The sequence below is a fragment of the Heterodontus francisci genome, unplaced genomic scaffold (assembly GCF_036365525.1).
Source record: "Heterodontus francisci isolate sHetFra1 unplaced genomic scaffold, sHetFra1.hap1 HAP1_SCAFFOLD_59, whole genome shotgun sequence".
Classification (NCBI taxonomy): domain Eukaryota; kingdom Metazoa; phylum Chordata; class Chondrichthyes; order Heterodontiformes; family Heterodontidae; genus Heterodontus; species Heterodontus francisci.
This window is the reverse complement of record NW_027140758.1, coordinates 6,659,628-6,679,747: the sequence shown is the minus strand read 5'-3', so window position 1 is coordinate 6,679,747 and position 20,120 is coordinate 6,659,628. Positions and strand designations below refer to the sequence as shown.

At 46.3% G+C, this 20,120-nt stretch overlaps 1 protein-coding gene and 1 non-coding gene across 2 annotated transcripts; one reads left to right on the top strand and one right to left on the bottom strand.

Moving 5' to 3' along the window:
• Window positions 1-15,225: 15,225 nt before the first annotated feature.
• Window positions 15,226-15,582, top strand: LOC137360587 (histone H2A-like; the record flags this gene model as incomplete). The annotated part of the gene is made up of 1 exon (XM_068025979.1): window positions 15,226-15,582. A coding segment is annotated over exon 1 (357 nt), but the record flags the coding sequence as incomplete, so codon positions are not given.
• Window positions 15,583-18,890: 3,308 nt separating this feature from the next.
• Window positions 18,891-18,973, bottom strand: trnal-uaa (transfer RNA leucine (anticodon UAA)). Its single transcript has one exon. It is a non-coding gene; the product is annotated as a tRNA-Leu (tRNA).
• Window positions 18,974-20,120: the final 1,147 nt, after the last annotated feature.

Genomic DNA, 20,120 nt, shown 5'->3' with positions numbered 1-20,120 from the left:
AGGGAAAAAATCAAGTCATTTGGAGAGGTTTGAGTTAATTAAGGAGAGTGGGCATGGATTTATAAATGGAAGTTCATGCTTGATGAATCTAACTGCATTTTTTGATAAACTATCTGAGAAAGTTGATGAAGGGAATGCAGTGGATGTTGTTTATATGGATTTTACAAAAGCATTTTATAAAGTACCACATAAAAGGGTGGTTAACAAAATTGAGGTTCATGGATTAGGAGGGTCAGTGTCCATTTGGATAGGAAATTGGTTTAAGGACAGAAAACAGCGAGTCATATGAAATGGTTCTTGGTCAGACCGGAGGATAGTCGACAGTGGTGTTCCCCAAGGGTCAGTGCTAGAACCATTGCTTTTTTTTGCTACAGATTAATGACTTGGATCTTGGAATATCGAGTAGAATCTCAAAATATGCCGATGACACCAAACTTGGAGGAGTGGCAAACAGTGAGGATGATATGAACTGCCTGAAACAGGATAGTTATCGGCTAGTAGGATGGGCAGACAGGTGGCAGATGGAATTTAATAGTGACAAGTGTGAGGTGATGCATTTTAACAGAAGAAATAGGGAGAGGCAATATATACTCAATGCTACAGTTCTGAAGAGTGTGCTGGAATAGAGGGACCTGGAGTACATGTCCATCATTCTTTGAAGTTGGCAAGACATATTGCGAGAGTGGTTAGCAAAGCATGTGGGATCTTGGGCTTTATAAATAGAGACATTGAGTACAAAAGCAGGGTTGTTATGCTGAACTCTGGTTCGGCCCCAATTGGAGTGTTGCATCCAGATCTGCTCACTAATCTTTCGAAAGGATGTGCGGATTCTTGAGAGGATGCAGAGGAGATTTACCAGAATAGTTCCAGGGATGGAGGGTTTTAGTTTCAAGGTTAGGTTAGAAAAACAGGGTTTTTTCTGCCTGTATCAAAGGAGATTGAGGGGAGAATGGATAGAGGTGTCGAAGGCGATGACAGTTTTAGATAAGTTGGCAAGGAAAAATTGTTCCCATTAACTATTGGTACAAGGACTAGGGGATTCAGATTGAAGGTTTTGGACAAGAGACGCAGGGGGAATGTGCGGAAGAGCTTTTTTACACAGTGATTGGTAATGATCTGTAACTCGCTGCCCCCGAGGGCGGAGGAAGTGGAGACAATCGTTGGTTACAAAAGGAATTTCGATGGGCATTTGAAGGAAATAAATTTACAGGGCTAGGGGGATCGAGCAGACGAGTGGGACTGACTGGATCGCTCCATGGAGAGCTGGCCTGCACTCGATGGGGCGAATGGCCTCCTTCTATACCACAAATGACCCAATGACTCGATGAGTCTATGTCACTCTCAGAATCAAGACAACAGAGTGACAGATTTAACACAACATTATAACATATGTTTGGTTTGACAAATTCAATAATAACTCGTCTCCACTCCTATTATTTCTAAATCCCACACATTCACTATAATGTGAACAATTATTTCCTGTTGTGTCTCTCTCACATTTGTGAACTTCACTATATTGAAGTGAGGTGACATCTACTGGTGGGAAGCAAGAACTGCAATCAAGCAGCAGAAACTCCACAGTCTGTCAGGGTGAAAGAAACATTGCAATATGAGGAAATAGTGAAGTGGTTTGATCGGGTTGATGGAAACAAGATTCCACTTGTGGTATCGTATGAAGCAAGGGCCGGAAATATAAAATTGTCATTAATAAAAGAAATGAGGAATTCATGAAAAATGCATTTGCTTAGAGAATGGTTATAGAGATATACAGCACTGATATAGGCCCTTTGGCCCACTGAGTCTGCACTGACCATCAACCACCCATTTATACTAATCCTATGTTGACCCAGAATTCCCTACCACATCCCCACATTTCTCCTATCACCTACCCTGGGGCCAATTTACAACAGTCAATTTATCTATCAACCCACAAGTCTTTCGTTGTGGGAGGAAACCAGAGTACCTTGTGGAAGCCCACATAAACAACTTGCAAACTCCACACAGGCAGTATACAGAACTGAATCGGGGTCATTGAAGTTGTGAAGCTTCAGTGCTCACCACTGCACCACCCTTAGAATGTGGATAGAGTAAAAAGTGAGATTGGATGGACAGAAGCAGTCTGAAAAGATGGCTCAAACAAAAGGTGAAAACCCTGAAATGTTAACTCTTTTCTCTCTCCACAGATGCTGTCAGAGGTGCTGAGTATTTCCAGCACTTTCTGTTTTTATTTCAGCTTTGTAGGATATTGTTTTGATCTGAAAAAAATGCATGATCGGCTGTGGGTGCCAGTGAAATTCCACAGGAGCGAATAAAAACCATGCCAACGGTGGCTCTTGGGGTGTGATTCTCGCTTTGGGTATATAAGTGATTAATATGTGAGAGGTCCTGGGTTCAAATCCCAGATGACCCCTTCTCTGTTGCCATTTTTAGTTTAAGGTCATCGATTGCTTTCAGCCTTCCAGAAAGCGGAATCGATTTCCAAACTGAGCCTGCTTGAGGACCGGGGAACTGGATTCAAAGAGCTTGTCGACAAAATTGAAATGAACAAAATATACAGATTGTCAAGTGGGAATATAAGGTTGCAACAGTAACTAAAGGCCTGCTCGGGTCAGCAAATGAAACCCGACCCAAGCCTGACAGCACCACATCTGACCTGGTCCGAGTCCTTTCATTTTCCCGTGCCCGAACTGACCACCAGAATGTTCAGTTAAACTTGCTTCCGTTTTTCACTTTTTAAGCTTGTGCAGGTAAGGCAACAAAAACTGTAACTGGACTTGAAAGGTTGTTTAAATGTGCATTAAGATTAGAGCTACGTACCGGAGGTGATGAGCTGAAGATTGTTACCATTGACTTTAGTGATTGTGAGGTCACTAGTTAAAGAGAAAGTCATGGAGTTGTGCCCAGACAGGTTGTCCCACACTGTATTGATTAAAATATTGCCCGAAGGCTAGAAAATATCATTATACATTCCCTAGACTCCTGCTTTACAGGTTGAAATACTTTCTGCAAGCTTATCCAGAGAGCAGCTGAGATGCAGAGACCAGGAAGGTCTTGAGTGATTAATTATTATAAAATATACATTCTTATATTAAAGAGATTGTGCTCTACCTTCGATGGAATCGCTCACTGCAGACTAGTGCGGAGTGTTTCCCGCCTTGACGTCCTGGCTGTCACTGGATCTTGAGTCCAGGCCTCTGGATTACTGGTCCAGTAATCTTTGAAATTTCTCCCTTGATCTAATATTTTAATCTGGTAAGTCAGATTTTACAAAAATTAAATGATTTAAGACTGCTTCATGTTCAGCAGTGCCAAATGAATAAAGAAATTCAAATATATTCAAAATTATATATCAACTATTAAATACTAATGCCCAGCTTTGAATACAAAAAATGCCTCTAATTGTGTTCTGGTCTGGAATGGAATTCTTCAGTGTTTCTGTTTAGCTTGGATTGACTCATTGATTTTCTTGTTTTTCACTTTGTCGATGCCTTTGAATAATTGTGAATTCTTCTTCAGGGTGTCTTCTTTCACCAGGTAGTTCTGACCTCTGATGATGTTGATCTAATCAGCTTCAATTTGCTGATAGTTTTGGAAGTGAGCAGATTTCCTTTGCTTCAGTTTACAACATGGAACTTAGTCTGACGTGTGGACCCATGGGAGGATTTGAAAGCTGCCCTTGCATACAGTTGCCTCCATCCAAACAGAGGTACAGTAGAAGTGACATATTCAGTTCAGTCTGTCGATCATGGGACTTTTAATCTCAGGGTTGTGAGTTTGAGCGCCATTTAGTTTTTCCATTTTTTAGGCTTCATTAGCAGAGAGTACAAGGAGTGTTAGAAATGAAATTCAACAACAGTATGAGAAACGCTCTCTTTCATTCGGGACTCTTAACTCTCTGCAGCATCTCGCTGTGAAAGATTGAACTTTATCTCATTTCTTTTTCAGCTGGGAGTCAGTGCGGCTCAGTGGGACTTCTGGCTGTCTCCCACCTCACAATCCATCAGTGCTGAGAAAGCAATGGGAAATATTACTCATGGCTGAGTAAGCAGAGGACACCGATTTAAGGTGAATGGGAAAAGAACCAAAGGCAACATGAGGAAAAACCTTTTTTATGCAGCAAATGGTTAAGATCTGATATGTACTGCCTGAGAGTGTGACGGAGGAAGATTCAACCATAGCTTTCAAAAGGATATATGATAATTATCTGAAGGGAAAAAAAAAATCAGGTTTTCATTGAATACATGAGGATGTGGCATGAGCTGAGTTGCTTGTGCAGAGAGGCAGCACAAGCACGATGAGCTGAAACCTCCTTTTGTGCTGTAAGTATTCTGTGATCTATGATTCTATACAAAGTGAAACCAACACTCACATCTGAGAAACTGACAGGTACAGTGTAAACCCCACACTAACAAACCAGCAAATGCCAGGGACAGAGTAAAACCAACAGTCCTAGACAAGAAACTGACAGATACTGTGTGAAACCCAAAAATCACTTATCAGGATTTGGCAGTTAATGTGTAAAAACCTCTCTTCAATATCCATACTGCAAGGTACAAAGACAATTAGGTCCAAACCCAGGCTCATACTTCGAAGACTGAGTGATAAAGAGCAAAACACAGACTCACCTACAAGAGGCTGACAAGTACAGAGAATAAAATAGAGGGGGTGCAGATTAAAAACACATGCATGTAACGGATACTGATAGGGATAGAATCAAACCCTTTCTCACACATGACACGAAAATTTGTGGTGTCGTAAATAGTGAGGAGGAAAGCCTTAGATTACAGGCCAATATAGATCGTCCGAGGCAGAGAATATAAGAGCAGGGAGGTTATGACGGAGCTGTATAAAATGCTAGTTAGGCCACAGCTGGAGTACTGTGTACTGTTCTGGGCACCACACTATAGGAAGGATGTGATTGCACTGGAGAGGGTGCAGAAGAGAGTCACCAGGATGTTGCCTGGGCTGGAGCATTTCAGCTATGAAGAGAGACTGAAAAGGCGAGGGTTGTTTTCCTTAGAGCAGAGAAGGCTGAGGGGAGATAAGATTGAGGTTTACAAAATTATGAGGGGCATTGATGGGTTAGATAGGAAGAAACATTTTACCTTAGCGGAGGGGTCAATAACCAGGTGGCATAGATTTAAGGTAAGGGGCAGGAGGTTTAGATGGGATTTGAGGAAAAAAATTTTACCCAGAGGGGGGTTGGAATCTGGAACGCACTCCCTGAAGAGGTGGTAGAGGCCGGAACCCTCACAACATTTAAGAAGTATTTAGATGAGCACTTGAAATGCTATAGCATACAAGGCTACGGGCCAAATACTGGAAAATGGGATTAGAATAGTTAGGTGCTTGATGGCCAGCACAGACACAATGGGATGAAGGGCCTGTTTCTGTGCTGTATAACTCTATGACTCTATATCAGAAACTGATAGCTCTGGACAAAAGCTGATGTTCACATAATGTTGTTGACAGATATGTGGTGAAACTCACATTTTTTTTATTTCCAAAATATACTATATTCATAAAAATCTGTAAAAATTACATTCCCAAACAGTTTAAAACAGCATCAAGTCAAAGAATACAAACAGTGCAAAGGTGATCAGTTACCTTCTGTACAATCATGGGTTGCCTCACAACCCTTCCATTTCATTGTCATGCCATATACATTTTTACATTTACAGCACACAAAATTTCTCCGATACAGTTCGAGGGGTTTCCCATGGATCCAGCCCCTCAGTTCAGCTTGGTGGGGGGACCTTACACTGTGGTCTTTCCCCATTGAGCCTTTGCTGCGGCTGCCCCAAGCTTTTGTGCGTCCATCAGCACATAGTCCTGGACCTTGGAATGTGCCAGTCTGCAACATTCGGTGATGGACAACTCTTTTCGCTGGAAGACCAGCAAGTTTCGGGCAGACCAAAGGGCGTCTTTCACCGAATTGATAGTCCTCCAGCAGAAGTTGATGTTTGTCTCGGTGTGCGTCCCTGGGAATAGCCCGGAGAGCACAGACTCCTGTGCTACAGAGCTGCTTGGGATGAACATCGACAAAAACCACTGCATCTCTTTCCACAAAGTTAACTCACATAGCAATAGCAGAAACAGTCACAAACCAAAAACTGAAACATACAGAGTAAAAACCCACATTCTCACACCAGAAATTCACGGCTACAAAGTGAAGCTGACTCTCTCCTCCCAGGCACTGACAGGTACAAAAGAAAACACGCACTAACATACCAGGAAATGAAATGTAGGAAATAAAACCTGATTATCATGTCAGAGATTGGCATTAATGACAGTTGTGGTACCCAGAATGCTCTGCGCTCCAGAATTTGCCTTGTCTCTGATAAGGAGCAGGCGCGGTAGTGGCTGAGCTCCATCTGCAGCTGGAGCGGAATATTCACAAAGTGCAGGGAGACCGCGCCCGTAGCGGGTGCACACAGCTGGAGCAGGGCGTCAAAGCCACAATAGGATGGAACAATCCCGTTTGTGTCCCTGCGGGTGGCGGTGAAGCTTTTCCCTGTGAGGCGTCCCGAAACTGCCCGCCAGCAAGGTCAACTGGTCAGAGAGCGTCTGGAAATGGATAGGAATTGGGGATTGGGCAGGGATCGTCTCTAAATGAATAAGAATTGGGGATTTGGCAGGGAGCGTTTTTTTATCCGTTCGTGGGATGTGGGCGTCGCTGGCTCGATCTCAGCTGCAGTAATGTGTCCTGTTCTGGGCACCAGGTTTCAGAAAGGACATCAAAGCTTTTGAGACAGTTCGGAGGAGATTTACGAGAATGATACCAGAGATGAGGGGTTTCAGTTCTCTGGACAGGGTGGTGAAGCTGGGATTGTTGGCCAAAAAATGTCAAGGGGAGGTGAGGAGAGATCTTTTTACCCAGTAACTGATTCGGATTTGGAATGAATTGTCTGACAGGGTGCTGGAAACAGATTCAATTATAACTTTCATAAAGGAATTGGACAAATATTTAAAAGTGAATTTCTCCAGGACTATGGGGAAATAGGCAGTGGGTTGGACTAATTGCATCATTTTTTTCACAGATTCAGCACAGGCACAAAAGACCGATTGGCCTCCTTCTGTGCTGTATGATTCTATGAAATAGTGACAGTCAGGGCAAGTCTGTATAAGAAGGAGAAATGGAGACAGGTCAGGGAGAGCACATCACCAAAACTGGGAGATACTACATTGGACAGGGAGGGTCGGAGGGGGAGAGAGCACGTACATACAGTCAGAATCAGCACCTTCAGGGGAGGAGAGAGAGAGGAACCAGTGAGTGTAGAACTGAACCCAGCCAGAGTCAACCTGCTGAAACACCAGTGAGTTCACACTGGGGAGAGATCATTCACCTGCTCCGTGTGTGGGAAGGGGTTCACTCAGTCATCCAACCTCACTGAACATCAAGTTGTTCACACTGATCAGAGACCTTTTCAATGTCCTGACTGTGAGAAGAGCTTGAAAAGCAGTAATGATCTGCTGAAACACCAACACATTCACTCTGGGGAGAGGCCGTTCCCCTGCCATGTTTGTGGGAAGGGATTCACTCAGTCATTCAATCTGCTGCAACATCAGCAAGTTCACATGTAACTGCAGGGGTTGGATTCTGCTGTTGTTGCTGCTATTCATCACTTTCAGAGACAAAGTTGGGTCTTACTTTATAACCAGTGTAGTCCAGAGCAAAAGCGTCTTCTTAATGTTGAGATAAACGGGAGAAGAAACCGGGAAGTGGCGGCGAGGATGGGGGAGGTGCTGCACCATCACTTTAATGGTGCACCCTCCCTCCCCCGGGGTCCTTGCTGCACGTCCGCCAGGCCTGGCAGCTCTGATTGGGGTCGTGAGAGCCCCTGAGACTCGGTGCAGCTGAGGCTGCGCTCACCCCCGCTCAGCTCTGTTGTGATATTTAAAATACGAAAGGCCTGTTGGACTGAGAGCTGATCTGGAATTTCGAAAGCAGCATTACTGGAGGCTCATTGCTGCTCAGCACAATCTCACCCCCGATCCTGGGAATTGTTGATTCTACACCCTGTAGTTCAGTTCTTCACTTAACTAGAGGGGGAGATGTGTGAGCAGAAAAACAGAGCAAATTAAAAAACCACAGCTGGACAGATGTGCAACAGGTCAATCCACTGTTACAATAACTCCATCACTGACTCCCTCCTGACAGTAACCTGCCCTTTCACAGAGACTGTGGGTGGCTCTGAAAAGAGCCTTTGGTTTATTAGATGACATTTTGGCTGCTTTACTTTTTCTGGGAGCTCTGAGCGCTGGTTTTCTTGGGCAGCAGCAAGGCCTGGATATTAGGCAGCACCCCGCCCTGAGCGATGGTCACGTCTCCCAGCAGCTTGATGAGCTCCTCGTTGTTGCGGACGGCCAGCTGCAGGTGTCTGGGGATGATGCGGGTCTTCCTGTTGTCCCGGGCCACGTTACCGGCCAGCTCGAGGATTTCAGCGGTCAGATACTCGCGCATTTTGCAGCGCCAACATCATCACATTTCTGCAACAAATCCATCTTCGTGCATGCGTGAGAAAGCGTCATTGGGTATCTAGTCACCCCATCCCCCCACCACTTGGCTGGAGGAAGTGGCTGAATGGGAGATTTTGAAGCTGTAGCTCTCCCCCCTCGGCAACTCACTCCAGGCCTCGACGATTCCCCCCCTCAGCCGCTCGCTCCAGACCTCGCTGCTCCCCCACCCCCCACTCCCCTGGCCAGTTGTTCCTCGCTTCGCACCACCCCACTCTCTGGCCACTCGCTCCAGGCCGTGCCGCTTCCCTCCTCTCAGCCACTCACTCCTACGTCGCCCTGTCACTCCTTGCGGCCCTCCTGCTTCTACAGGTGGCGCCTGGTGAAGAAATGTGGGAGCGAGTGTCACGGCCAGAGCTAGCAGCTGTGGGCTGGGCTGGGACAGGGTGGGGGGTGGGGGTGCGGAGAGCGAACAGCCAGAGTGCGGAATTTCGCCAGTCGGGAGGAGGGGAGAAAGCGAGTTGCAGAGGGGGGAGAGTGGTCAGTGGGGTTGGAGCTAGTAGCTGCGTTCGGGTGAAGTCAGTCCTGGTCAGTTATATAAACAAATCACAATAACGAATTGGCAGCACATTTTATCCTCTGCCCGATTTTCCTTTCCATCGATCGGGGTGCTAATTCACTATCTTCCAATGGAAATTCAATCATAAAATTCCTTTTGTATTTAATAGGATTACTGAAATGTTAAATGGATCTGAGGATTGCAGTTAGTATTAGCAAACGCACCCGAGTGAATTAGCACCCCAATCGATGGAAAAGAAAATCGGGGAAAGTATAAAATGTGCTGCCAATTCGTTATTGAGATTCGTTGAGTAATTCGATTCTGCCCAACACTGAAATTGGCGGCTTTTTTGAATTCAACCTTTCTGCCAGGATGACAATTTAAGCCAATGATTTGCTGTATTTTCTAATTCGAGGCTCGGCAATTGGTTAAGACAAACGAATGGGAAGAGGGTGACCAATCAGAAGTGGGCTCTGGATAGCGCGGGCTCAAACTGCGGGAATTCCAGGTCCCTGAATGAATGAGCTGAAACTGATCAGTTTCACAAACCCTGTCAGTTTCAGTGCAGGAAACACCGTCTCGGGGGAAATAACATCACAAGTGGGTCTGGTTCCAGTGTCCGATTTAACGGCTGCTGCAAAACTCCCGGATTCCCTCATTGCAGCGAAATCATTTTGAAATTCTATGAAAACAATGAGTGATTCTGGAGGAGTGATGTGGCTTTTCACTGAGGGTATATGTGGACTGGGGAAATAACTAACTGTAGAGCCTCGGGCACTGTTTACACAGCCCGTTTAGAAAATCAAAACCACTGCACATCCTTGCTGCAAATGAAATGTCAAATTTGGGGATTCTAGTTTTGTATCTCGAACACAGCACAGACTTATTCCAGACAGTTCTAAACAGCCTATCCCAGCTCCCGTTTCTAGGTCACTGCTCTCTCTGTGAGGCGGTGGGTGGCTCTTAGAAGAGCCTTTGTTGTGTTTGCTGGAAAGGGTCGAGTTGTTCAGCCGCTGAATCCGCAGAGAGTGCGGCCCTGCCGTTTCAGAGCGTACACCACATCCATGGCAGTGACCGTCTTGCGCTTGGCGTGTTCAGTGTAGGTGACCGCATCCCTGATCACATTCTCCAGGAAAACCTTCAACACCCCGCGAGTCTCCTCATCGATCAAACCCGAGATCCGCTTGATCCCGCCACGGCGAGCCAGGCGGCGGATTGCTGGTTTGGTGATGCCCTGGATATTATCAGGAAGCACTTTGCGGTGCCGCTTTGCTCCGCCTTTGCCCAGTCCTTTCCCTCCTTTACCTCTGCCAGACTTTCTTTTATTAATTTCCAAAATATACTTTATTCATAAAAATCAGTAAAAAAAAAATACATTACAAAACAGTTCCAAAAAGCACCAAGTCAAACAATACAAAGAGTGCAAAGGAGATCAGTTTCCTTCAATACAGGAGTGAGTTGCCTCACAACCCTTCCATTTCATTGTCATGCCATGTACATTTTACAGCAAACAAATATTTTCTGGCTACAGTTCGAGTGGTTTCCCATGGATCCAGCTCCTCCGTTCAGCTTGGTGAGGGGACCTTACACTGTGGTCTTTCCACATTGAGCCTTTGCTGCGGCTGCCCCAAGTTTTAGTGCGTCCCTCAGCACGTAGTCCTGGACCTTGGAATGTGCCAGTCTGCAACATTCGGTCATGGACAACTCTTTGTGCTGGAAGACTAGCAAGTTTCGGGCAGACCAAAGAGCGTCTTTCAACGAATTAATAGTCCTCCAGCAGCAGTTGATGTTTATCTCGGTGTGCGTCCCTGGGAACAGCCCATAGAGCACAGACTCCTGTGCTACAGAGCTGCTTGGGATGAACCTCGACAAAAACCACTGCATCTCTTCCACACCTGCTTTGCAAAGACACATTCCAGAAAGAGGTGGGCAACGTCTCTTTTCCACCACAGCCACCTCGAGGGCCGCGTGTGGATGGGGTGAGACTTCGGGTGTGCAGGAAGGATCTGACAGGGAGGGCTCTTCTCACCATCAGCCAGGCTACATCTTGGTGCTTGTTTGAAAGTTCTGGTGATGAGGCATTCTGCCAGGGGACCATCCGACAGGATCCACAATCTCCTTTTCCCGTAGGGCCTTGAGGATATTCCGTGCAGACCACTGCCTGATGGATTGGTGGTCAAAGGTGTTTTTCCACAGAAACTTTTCCATGAAGGATAGGCAGTATGGCACAGTCCAACTGGATGGAGCATTCCGCGGGAATATGACCAGGCCCATCCTTTGCAACACTGGGGACAGATAGAACCACAGCACGTAGTGACACTTGAAGTTTGCAAACTGGGGCTCGACACACAGCTTGATGTAGCCGCACACAAAGGTAGCCATAAGGATGAAGGCGACGTTGGGTACATTTTTCCCGCCCTTATCCAGAGGTTTGAACATCGTGTCCCTCCGGACTCGGATCATTTTGGATCCCCAGATGAAGCGGAAAATGGCTCAGGTGATCGCCACAGCGCAGGAATGCGGTATGGGCCAGACCTGCACCACGGACAGCAATGTGAGCGCCTCGCACCTGATGACCGGGTTCTTACCCATAATGGAGAGAGATCGCTGCTCCCACATGCTCAGCTTCTGTTGTACCCTGGCTACTCGCTGCTTCCAGGTTTTGGTGCACGTCTCAGCCCTTCCAAACCATATCCCCAGCACCTTCAGGTAATCTGACCGAACGGTGAAGGGGACAAAGGATCGGTCAGCCGAGTTCCCAAAGAACATGGCCTCGCTCTTGCCGTGTTTAACATTGGCTCCCAAGGCCAGTTCGAGCTGGTCGCAGATGCTCATCACTCTGCGCACAGACAGTGGATCCGAGCATAAAACGGCGACGTCATCCATGCACAGGGAGGTTTTAACCTGAGTGCCTCCGATGCCTGAAATTGTCACCCCTCTGATGCTCGCATTCTTCCTAATAGACTCAGCAAAGGGTTCAATACTGCAAACAAACAAGACAGGGGAGAGAGGACAGCCCTGTCTGACTCCAGATTGGATCGGGAAACTTTCTGATTCCCACCCATTGATTGAGACTGCACTACTGATGTTTGTGTAGAGTAGTTTGATCCAATTGCAGATTCCCTCCCCAAACCCCATTTTGGAATGCACATCCATCATGTTAGTGTGCGATATCCTGTCAAAAGCCTTCTCCTGGTCCAGGCTGATGAGGCAGGTGTCCACCCTCCTGTCCCGTACATAGGTGATCATATCCCTGAGTAGCGCAAAGCTATCAGAGATTGTCCTGCCTGGTATAGTATAGGTCTGATCAGGGTGAATCACCAACTCCAGAGCAGACTTGAATCGACTGGCTATGTCTTTTGACAGAATCTTGTAGTCAGCATTAAGCAGAAATTGGGCCACCAATTTCTGATTTCTGTCCTCTCCCCCTTCTGCTTGTCGATGAGGGTGATGATGCCTTTCCTCATGGATTCTAACATGCTGCCAGCCTGGAGCATACTCTTGTTTACTGGCAGACATGTTGATTCTTTCCTCAAATCAGTGCACAATAAAAGAGACTGATTCTGTCAGGCTCCTTTTTATACAGGCCACCTGGACATAGCTGAGAAAGGCAGAGTGAGAGCAGGGAGGGAAGGAGACAAGAGTGAAGATTAAACAGAGAGCTAGATGGAGGAGACACCCAGAGTGACAGACAGAGAGAGAACGGCCCCTCATCTTTCAGCTCCACCTCCAGTTTCCTCCGGGCTGCCAATTTCAAACACTTTATTAACAGCAGAACCAAAACCCAGCTCTCCACACAAACCCTTCCAGACTCGGCCTTCATAGTCAAGGCTTTCCAGAAAGCCGGAGCTTTTAAATATGGTCCCGATGCAATTAACACTCAGTAATATTCCCACCTAAACACAGTCCATTCTTTTCTAAGAAACCTCCTCAGTAACATCACCATTTCCTCACACATCCGCTTCCTGCAGTTTACAAACACCTTACTGCAGCTGTTTGGGGAATCTCCTGTGTTAAGATTGGAGTTGGAAAGCGGCCTTTACCCGGCAGTGTTATCGTCTCACACTGAATCTGCCAGACATCCTGTTCTCTTTATTGCGAGAGAGAAAGCACGGATTTAGGAAATGCTCATTTGAAATGATCTCTATTGAGAACGAGCCCGGCCGTGGGACAGGTATTCCAGTGCAAAGAGCTGTCCATGACCGAGTGTTGCAGAATGGCACATTGCAACGTCCAAGACTATGTGCTGTGGGACGGCATTAAAGCTTGGGGAAGCCACCATGGAGACTCAATGGGGAAAGGCTGCAGTCTGAGGCCCTAGTAGGCCATAGTACAGTGAGGGGCTGGAACCTGTGTAAAACCCCTCGGGCTGTTTGCACCAGAGAATGTTTGATGTGTAATGTAAATACTGTAAATATAACCTGTGCAGGCAGGGATAGTGAGATACATCATGTACATTATTGAAGGAAACTGATCTGTATTGTACCTTATGTAATATTAAATTTGAACTGCTTTGCAATGTAATTGCACAAATTATATGAATAAAATACATATTGTGCAAAAGAGAGCAGCTTTCCTGTCAACACACACCTTTTCTCAGGGCACAACTTTCCTGTGATCTTGTCACACCCAACTTCGCTCTATATCTTCTGACACACACACTTTACAGTCTGTCATTTCCAAAAACAAGCATTCTAAAATCAAAAGATCTTTTGTTTATTTCTCCTTTCTTTTCATTTCTCCTCTATTCTTCTCAATCATTCCCTTCAACAGTCCTATTCAGATCAAGGTGGAATGTGAATAGTGTCACAACTCACCTGACACTATTATTACCCTTCTTTTCTCTTGTCTCATTCAATGGGAAAGTTTTATTCACCAGTCTGTTGCTGTTTTACACTCTTGCCATACCATCTGGTATTGCATCCATCTGAATTCTGTGCTTTCATGGCCTTACATATCTTTTCCTCTTCCGGATGATTTGTTTGCTTCAGTTCCATTCAACCAGGCTGGACCACAGGGAAGCTTAGAACCTTTGCCTTGGACAGGTCCACGTTGATCCATTACATTCAGAATCACCTCCGTGAAATAACTCCATAGTACAACGACAGTAACCACACAGAATCTGCTTCAAACACTCCTCCACATTTTATCTGTTCTGACCGTCAACACCTCCAGCTCTTTTGTTTAAGTGGAACCCATCAGGTGTGTATAGGCTCCTTCGATTCTGAAAGCTGCAGCACTGGTTCAGGGAATTCAGCCCTGTTTCTCTACTCGAAAGGATCAGCCATGCTTGATCTGCCTCGTATTTTGCTTTTATTGCAACGTTACAAGACCTCCAATCCTCTGGCACCACACCTGTATCCAGTGAGGGATTGGAAAATGATGGTCAGACCTTCCACTGTTTCTTAAAAGCAAAATACTGCGGATGCTGGAAATCTGAAACAAAAACAAGAAATGCCGGATTCACTCAGCAGGTCTGGCAGCATCTGTGGAAAGAGAAGCAGAGTTAACGTTTCGGGTCAGTGACCCTTCTTCGGAACTTCGGAGTTCCGAAGAAGGGTCACTGACCAGAAACGTTAACTCTGCTTCTCTTTCCACAGATGCTGCCAGACCTGCTGAGTGAATCCGGCATTTCTTGTTTTTGTTCCACTATTTCTTCCCTGGCTTCTTTAAACAGCCTGGGGTACATTTCATCTGGTCCTGATGAATTATCCACATTCAAGGATGCTCATCCCATTAAGACTTCCTCTCTCCTTAAGTTATCACGTCCAATACTTCACACTCCTCCTCCTTAATAACAATATCTGCATCACCCTCTCATTCGGGAAAACAGTAAAGTATTCATTAAGGATATTGGCAACATCTTCCACCCCGATACAAAGGTTACATTTTTGATCTTTTGTGTGCCCTGCTGTTTGTTTAGTTGCCTCTTACTCTGATGTTTTAATGCAACATCTTTGGGTCCATTGTTATTTTGTTTGTCCATGTTCTTTCCTGCTTTTTCTTTGCTTTTTGCCGCTGCTCCCAAACGCCTCCAGTTCAGTCAAAACACAACTTGTCAGAAGTGGGATTCGATCCCACGCCTCGACTGGAGACTGCAACCTGAACGCAGCACTTCAGACCGCTCGACCATCCTGACTGCCGGCGATGCACTATCAATGCTAAGGAAATTATTCATTCTTTGTGAAAGTATTTGTGAGATTGTGGAAATGTCTGGAAGAGGAAAGACCAGCGGGAAAGCTCGGGCCAAGGCCAAGTCTCACTCCTCCCGGGCTGGACTGCAGTTCCCGGTGGGCCGTGTTCACAGGCTCCTGAGAAAGGGTAACTATGCTGAGCGTGTGGGTGCCGGAGCCCCGGTCGATCTGGCTGCTGTGCTCGAGTATCTGACCGCTGAAATCCTCGAGCTGGCCGGTAACGCGGCCCGTGACAACAAGAAGACCCGCATCATCCCCAGACACCTGCAGCTGGCCGTCCGCAACGACGAGGAGCTCAACAAGCTGCTGGGAGGAGTGACCATCGCTCAGGGCGGGGTGCTGCCTAATATCCAGGCCGTGCTGCTGCCCAAGAAAACCAGCACTCAAGAGCTCCCAGAAAAAGTAAAGCGGCCAAAATGTCATCTAATAAACCAAAGGCTCTTTTCAGAGCCACTCACAGTCTCTGTGAAAGGGCTGGTTACTGTCAGGAGGGAGTCAGAGATGGAGTTATTGGAACAGTGGATTGACCTGTTTCACATCTGTCCAGGTGTGTTTTCAGTTCCCTCTCTGGATTTCGCTCTGTTTCTCTGCTCACACATCTCCCCCTCTAGTTAAGTGAAGAAGTGAACTACAGGGTGTCAGAATCAACAATTTAATAAATCCCGCTGCATTCGATTTGATAAATCCCGAGATTATCCCGGCACATTAACGGGAACTGGTTCGGAGCTGATGAATTAATTTAATAATGGAAGTGTCTGGGTTAATTCTCTGTTTTTCATTTGGACAGTTTGAATTGTGTTTTTTTTTCTCTCTGGTGATCTGAGCGCCGCTTCTCAATGAGAATCTGCTCCCGGAACAGAGTAAATGCAGGAAGGAAGAGGCCATTCTCGGGCTGTGTGTTTCTCTCCTAACCTGATCTGTTTAGACCGCACTGTTCCCAGAGGACGGAATCAGTGCGAGTTGTGCACACACAGGAGCTGAGTCTACTGCAGCGCTTTAATATGTACCTTCTCCCCGGCCCTCCCTATTCTCCGGACACAGAGCTGTCTGTTTCCCCCGGCGGCGGGAGAGAGTCGGGGATTCTCTCCCCGCAGTGTCAGGGTCTGCAACCCCGGGGAACTGGCGGTTTCAGTCAGAGTGACCGAGCTGCCTTACATATCCTGTGTACTAATCTCCAATGGATTCAAATATTAGTGAACTCATTGGGTAATGTTTGTAAATAACCCTCATGTGAACTGACCCGGCTCCATTAATGCCTTCCAAATAAAACTGCGATCCATTTCTTTTCCCCAAATGCCAGCTAACGGATCCCAGGAGCGGGGTTGAGATTGTGCTGAGCAGCAATGAGTCTCCGGTAATGCTGCTTTCTAAATTCCAGATCAGCTCTCAGTCCGACAGGCCTTTCGGGAAAGTGATGTGACAAAACAGAAACCATGTGGCCGCCCCTCCAATCTAATGGGTTTGATGATGAACAGAGATGGCAGCTCTTTCCTTTGCTGATTTGGTGGCTCTAAAAAGAGCCCTTGTTACACTTGTTACTGAAGCTGGGTTTTAGGTGCGTTCCCCGCGGATGCGGCGGGCCAGCTGGATGTCTTTGGCCATGATGGACCGGGATCATTCTGGTGAATCTGCTCATTTTCCGGCAGAAGCATCAGTCGCTGTTTGAACTGTTTAAAGTCAGGGATGTATTAGCAGCCAGAAAGTGAAGGGCAGTTCATTGCTCCCTGCAGCATTATCCGCCTCTTTCAGGAGAAAAGATCAGAAACCGCTCGTTTCTGTCAGTCCCCGAGAAGCCTGTGAGAAGCGGTTAGTCGCCAATTTGTTCCTTTTACAGAGTGGAAGCTGATATTTGTCCCGTTTTAAATTGCTGAACCGGACCTTCCTCCCGCCGCTTACAGTTAACAGTTTGACAAATGAAAACGATTCCTAAAATCGCGTCAGGATTTTGTGACGGTAAATACAGTAAAACAGAACATAAAATGAGAGGTTTTAAAATTGTTGCCTGAAAATTGAAATTTTCCATCACTTCAATTCCTTCCTGCTCTGGAATTGCCGGGCTTTTTCCAATTGGAAATTCTAAGCCAATGAGAACTTCTATTTACTTATATGTGATTCTCCTATTGGTTAAGAATTGGATTGAGAAGCGGGTGACCAATCAGAGACAGAGTCAAACTGTGGGGATTCCAGGCCCCCAGGAACTGAGCTGAAACTGTTCAGATTGACAAACCCTTCACACATTGGACACTTCACACTGAGTCATTCAAGGGCTGGTGTGAGAGAAGCTTCAGATCCTGTCATTACTCTCTGACTCATTATTCATCCAGAACCAAACAATTAGTAAATGTGAAGCAGTGAAGAGACTTTTCACTCTCACTGCAGAATGTGTCATCTGGGGAAATAAGGAACTATTATATTCGGAGATTCCAGGTACATTCCTCCCTGAACAAATCCATTCCTAACATTCCCGATCACAGCCTATCCCAGCTCCTGTTGTCACCCGACTCCAGCTGAATTGGAGAAACTCATGTATTGGGGTTTGAGTTGTGAGGTGGGGTTTCTCCGCCAGTGTTACTGTCTTACAAACTCTCCCCCTGAATTTGTGAACTGAGACTGCACCGAACACATCCCCAGTTAGAGTGAGGGCCGGATATCCCTCTGTTTTATTACAGAGAGTGGGGAAAGGGCTGGGTGGAGGGGAGTCACCAGGGATCCTGGATTTAATCCAAATCATTTCCATGTGGAATCTGCAGGCGGGGCCGGGACAGGGATCATTTGATCAGGGGATCAGCTCTTTCCTGAGAGATGTGGGTGGCTCTGAGAAGAGCCTTTGTGTTCAGATGTTTACAAGTTTCCCGCGCTTTCACTTATTTCCAGACCCTGCTTTCTGAGACTTCGCTGCTTTCGGCTTGACCTTGCTCTTCCATGTCTGCACTTTCTTCAGCACCTTTCCGCCCGCCGCACTCTTGCCTTTTTTGACCTTCTTCGCAGGAGACTTTTTCTGAAGCACTGCTTTCTTCACCGCCTTATTTGGCGTTGCCGCCGCCTTGCTGCTCGTTTTCTTGGCTGTTACTTTCTTTGTTGTCACTTTCTTGTCTGCTGGTTTCTTCACTAAAGATTTATTGTCTGCTGGTTTCTTCACTGAAGATTTCTTGTCTGCTGGTTTCTTCACTAAAGATTTCTTGGCTGCTGGTTTCTTCACCTTCTTTCCCACTTTTCCCTGGGTTTTCCTTCTTGCTGATTTTGAAGGAGCCGGAGGCGCCCTGTCCCTTGCTCTGCACCAGGGAGCCTTTGTTCACATTCCTCTTGATACTTTGCTTGATCTGGGTCTTGAGCTTCTCCTGAGCGGTGGCAGACCTGCAAGGAATCAACTACCAGCTAGCGTATAAAGCGAGACCAAGGCTCAGGGCCTTCAGTTACCTGGAGGGGAGTCGGACAGGCAGCGGATCCTGTGAGGAAGCACAATCCAGGAAGGATGAGAAGGTCATTGTCAGGGTACAGAGGAGATTAAGTTAAAGATTTACCAGTTTATAAGCAAGCGCAGAGCCAAGGAACGGTGCTGGGGCAGATCAAATAATAGGAAGCTGTGATCAGTTGGAAGGCAAGAGTGATTAAATGACAGAAGAGATGATGGTGCAAGGCAAAAGTCAGGGAAAGAATAAGCAACATTTCGTAAGCACAGATACCAGGAGTGGGGTTTGAACCCACGCAGACACATGTCTATTGGATCTTAAGTCCAACGCCTGAACCACTCGGCCATCCTGGCACATTGACCCACCACTGAAAATGAAATTTAATGTGATCCGGGTGCCATCTGGCCTTTTCCAATATAAAGTTATGACTCCTCTCCCATGCAAAATTGGACCCTTCATTATTTATGAACCTCAATCGGATCACCCCTCAGTCTAGGTTTCTCTAACGTGTAGGGTCCCAACTCTTTTAGTCTAACTTGATAACCAAGATGTCTTATACTGGGAATTCGTCGAATGTCTCTCCTCTGTACCCTTTCCAAAGCCTCAATATCACCCATCATGTGAGGAGACCAAGACTGGATACAATATTCCAAGTGAGTCCTGACCAAGGTTTCATAAAAGGACAAATTCGGGACATCTCAGATACTGAAGGAGTCCGTGTCCAGAAGCAGCAAGACCTGGACAACATTCAGACTTGGGCTGCTAAGTGGCAAGTAACATTCACACCACATAAGTACCAGGCAATGACCATCTCCAACAAGAGAGAATGTAACCATCTCCCTTTGACGATCAACAGCATTACCATCGCTGAATCCCCCCACCATCAACATCCTGGGGGTTACCATTGACGAAATCTTAACTGGACCATTCATATAATTACTCTGGCTACAAGAGTAAATCAGATAGTGGGAATTCTGTGATGAGTAACTCAGCTCAAGGCACGTGGTGAAATGCTCATTAGGAGAGCTGGAGAAATGGACTGGTCAGGTGGGCAGAAAAGTGGCAAATGGAACTCAACTTGGAGAAGTGTGAGGTGATGCCTTTGGTGAGGTCAAACACAGCAAAGGAATACACAATTAATGGGTGAATGCTGAGAGGTGTAGAGGAAGTGAGGGACCTTGAAGTGAATGTCCACAAATCCCTGAAAGTAGCAGGACAGGTTGATAAGTTGGTTGAGAAGGCTTATGGAATCCTTTCCTTTATTAGCCGATGTACAGAATATAAGAGCAGGGAGGTTATGCTGGAACTGTATCAATCATTAGTTAGGCCACAACTTGAGTTCTGTGTGCAGTTCTGGTCACCTCATTCCAGAAAGGATGTAATTGCACTTGAGAGGTTACAGAGGAGATTTACAAGGATGTTGCCAGGACTGGAAAAATGCAGCTATGAGGAAAGATTGGATAGACTGGGGTTGTTCTCCTTGGAATAGAAGAGGCTGAG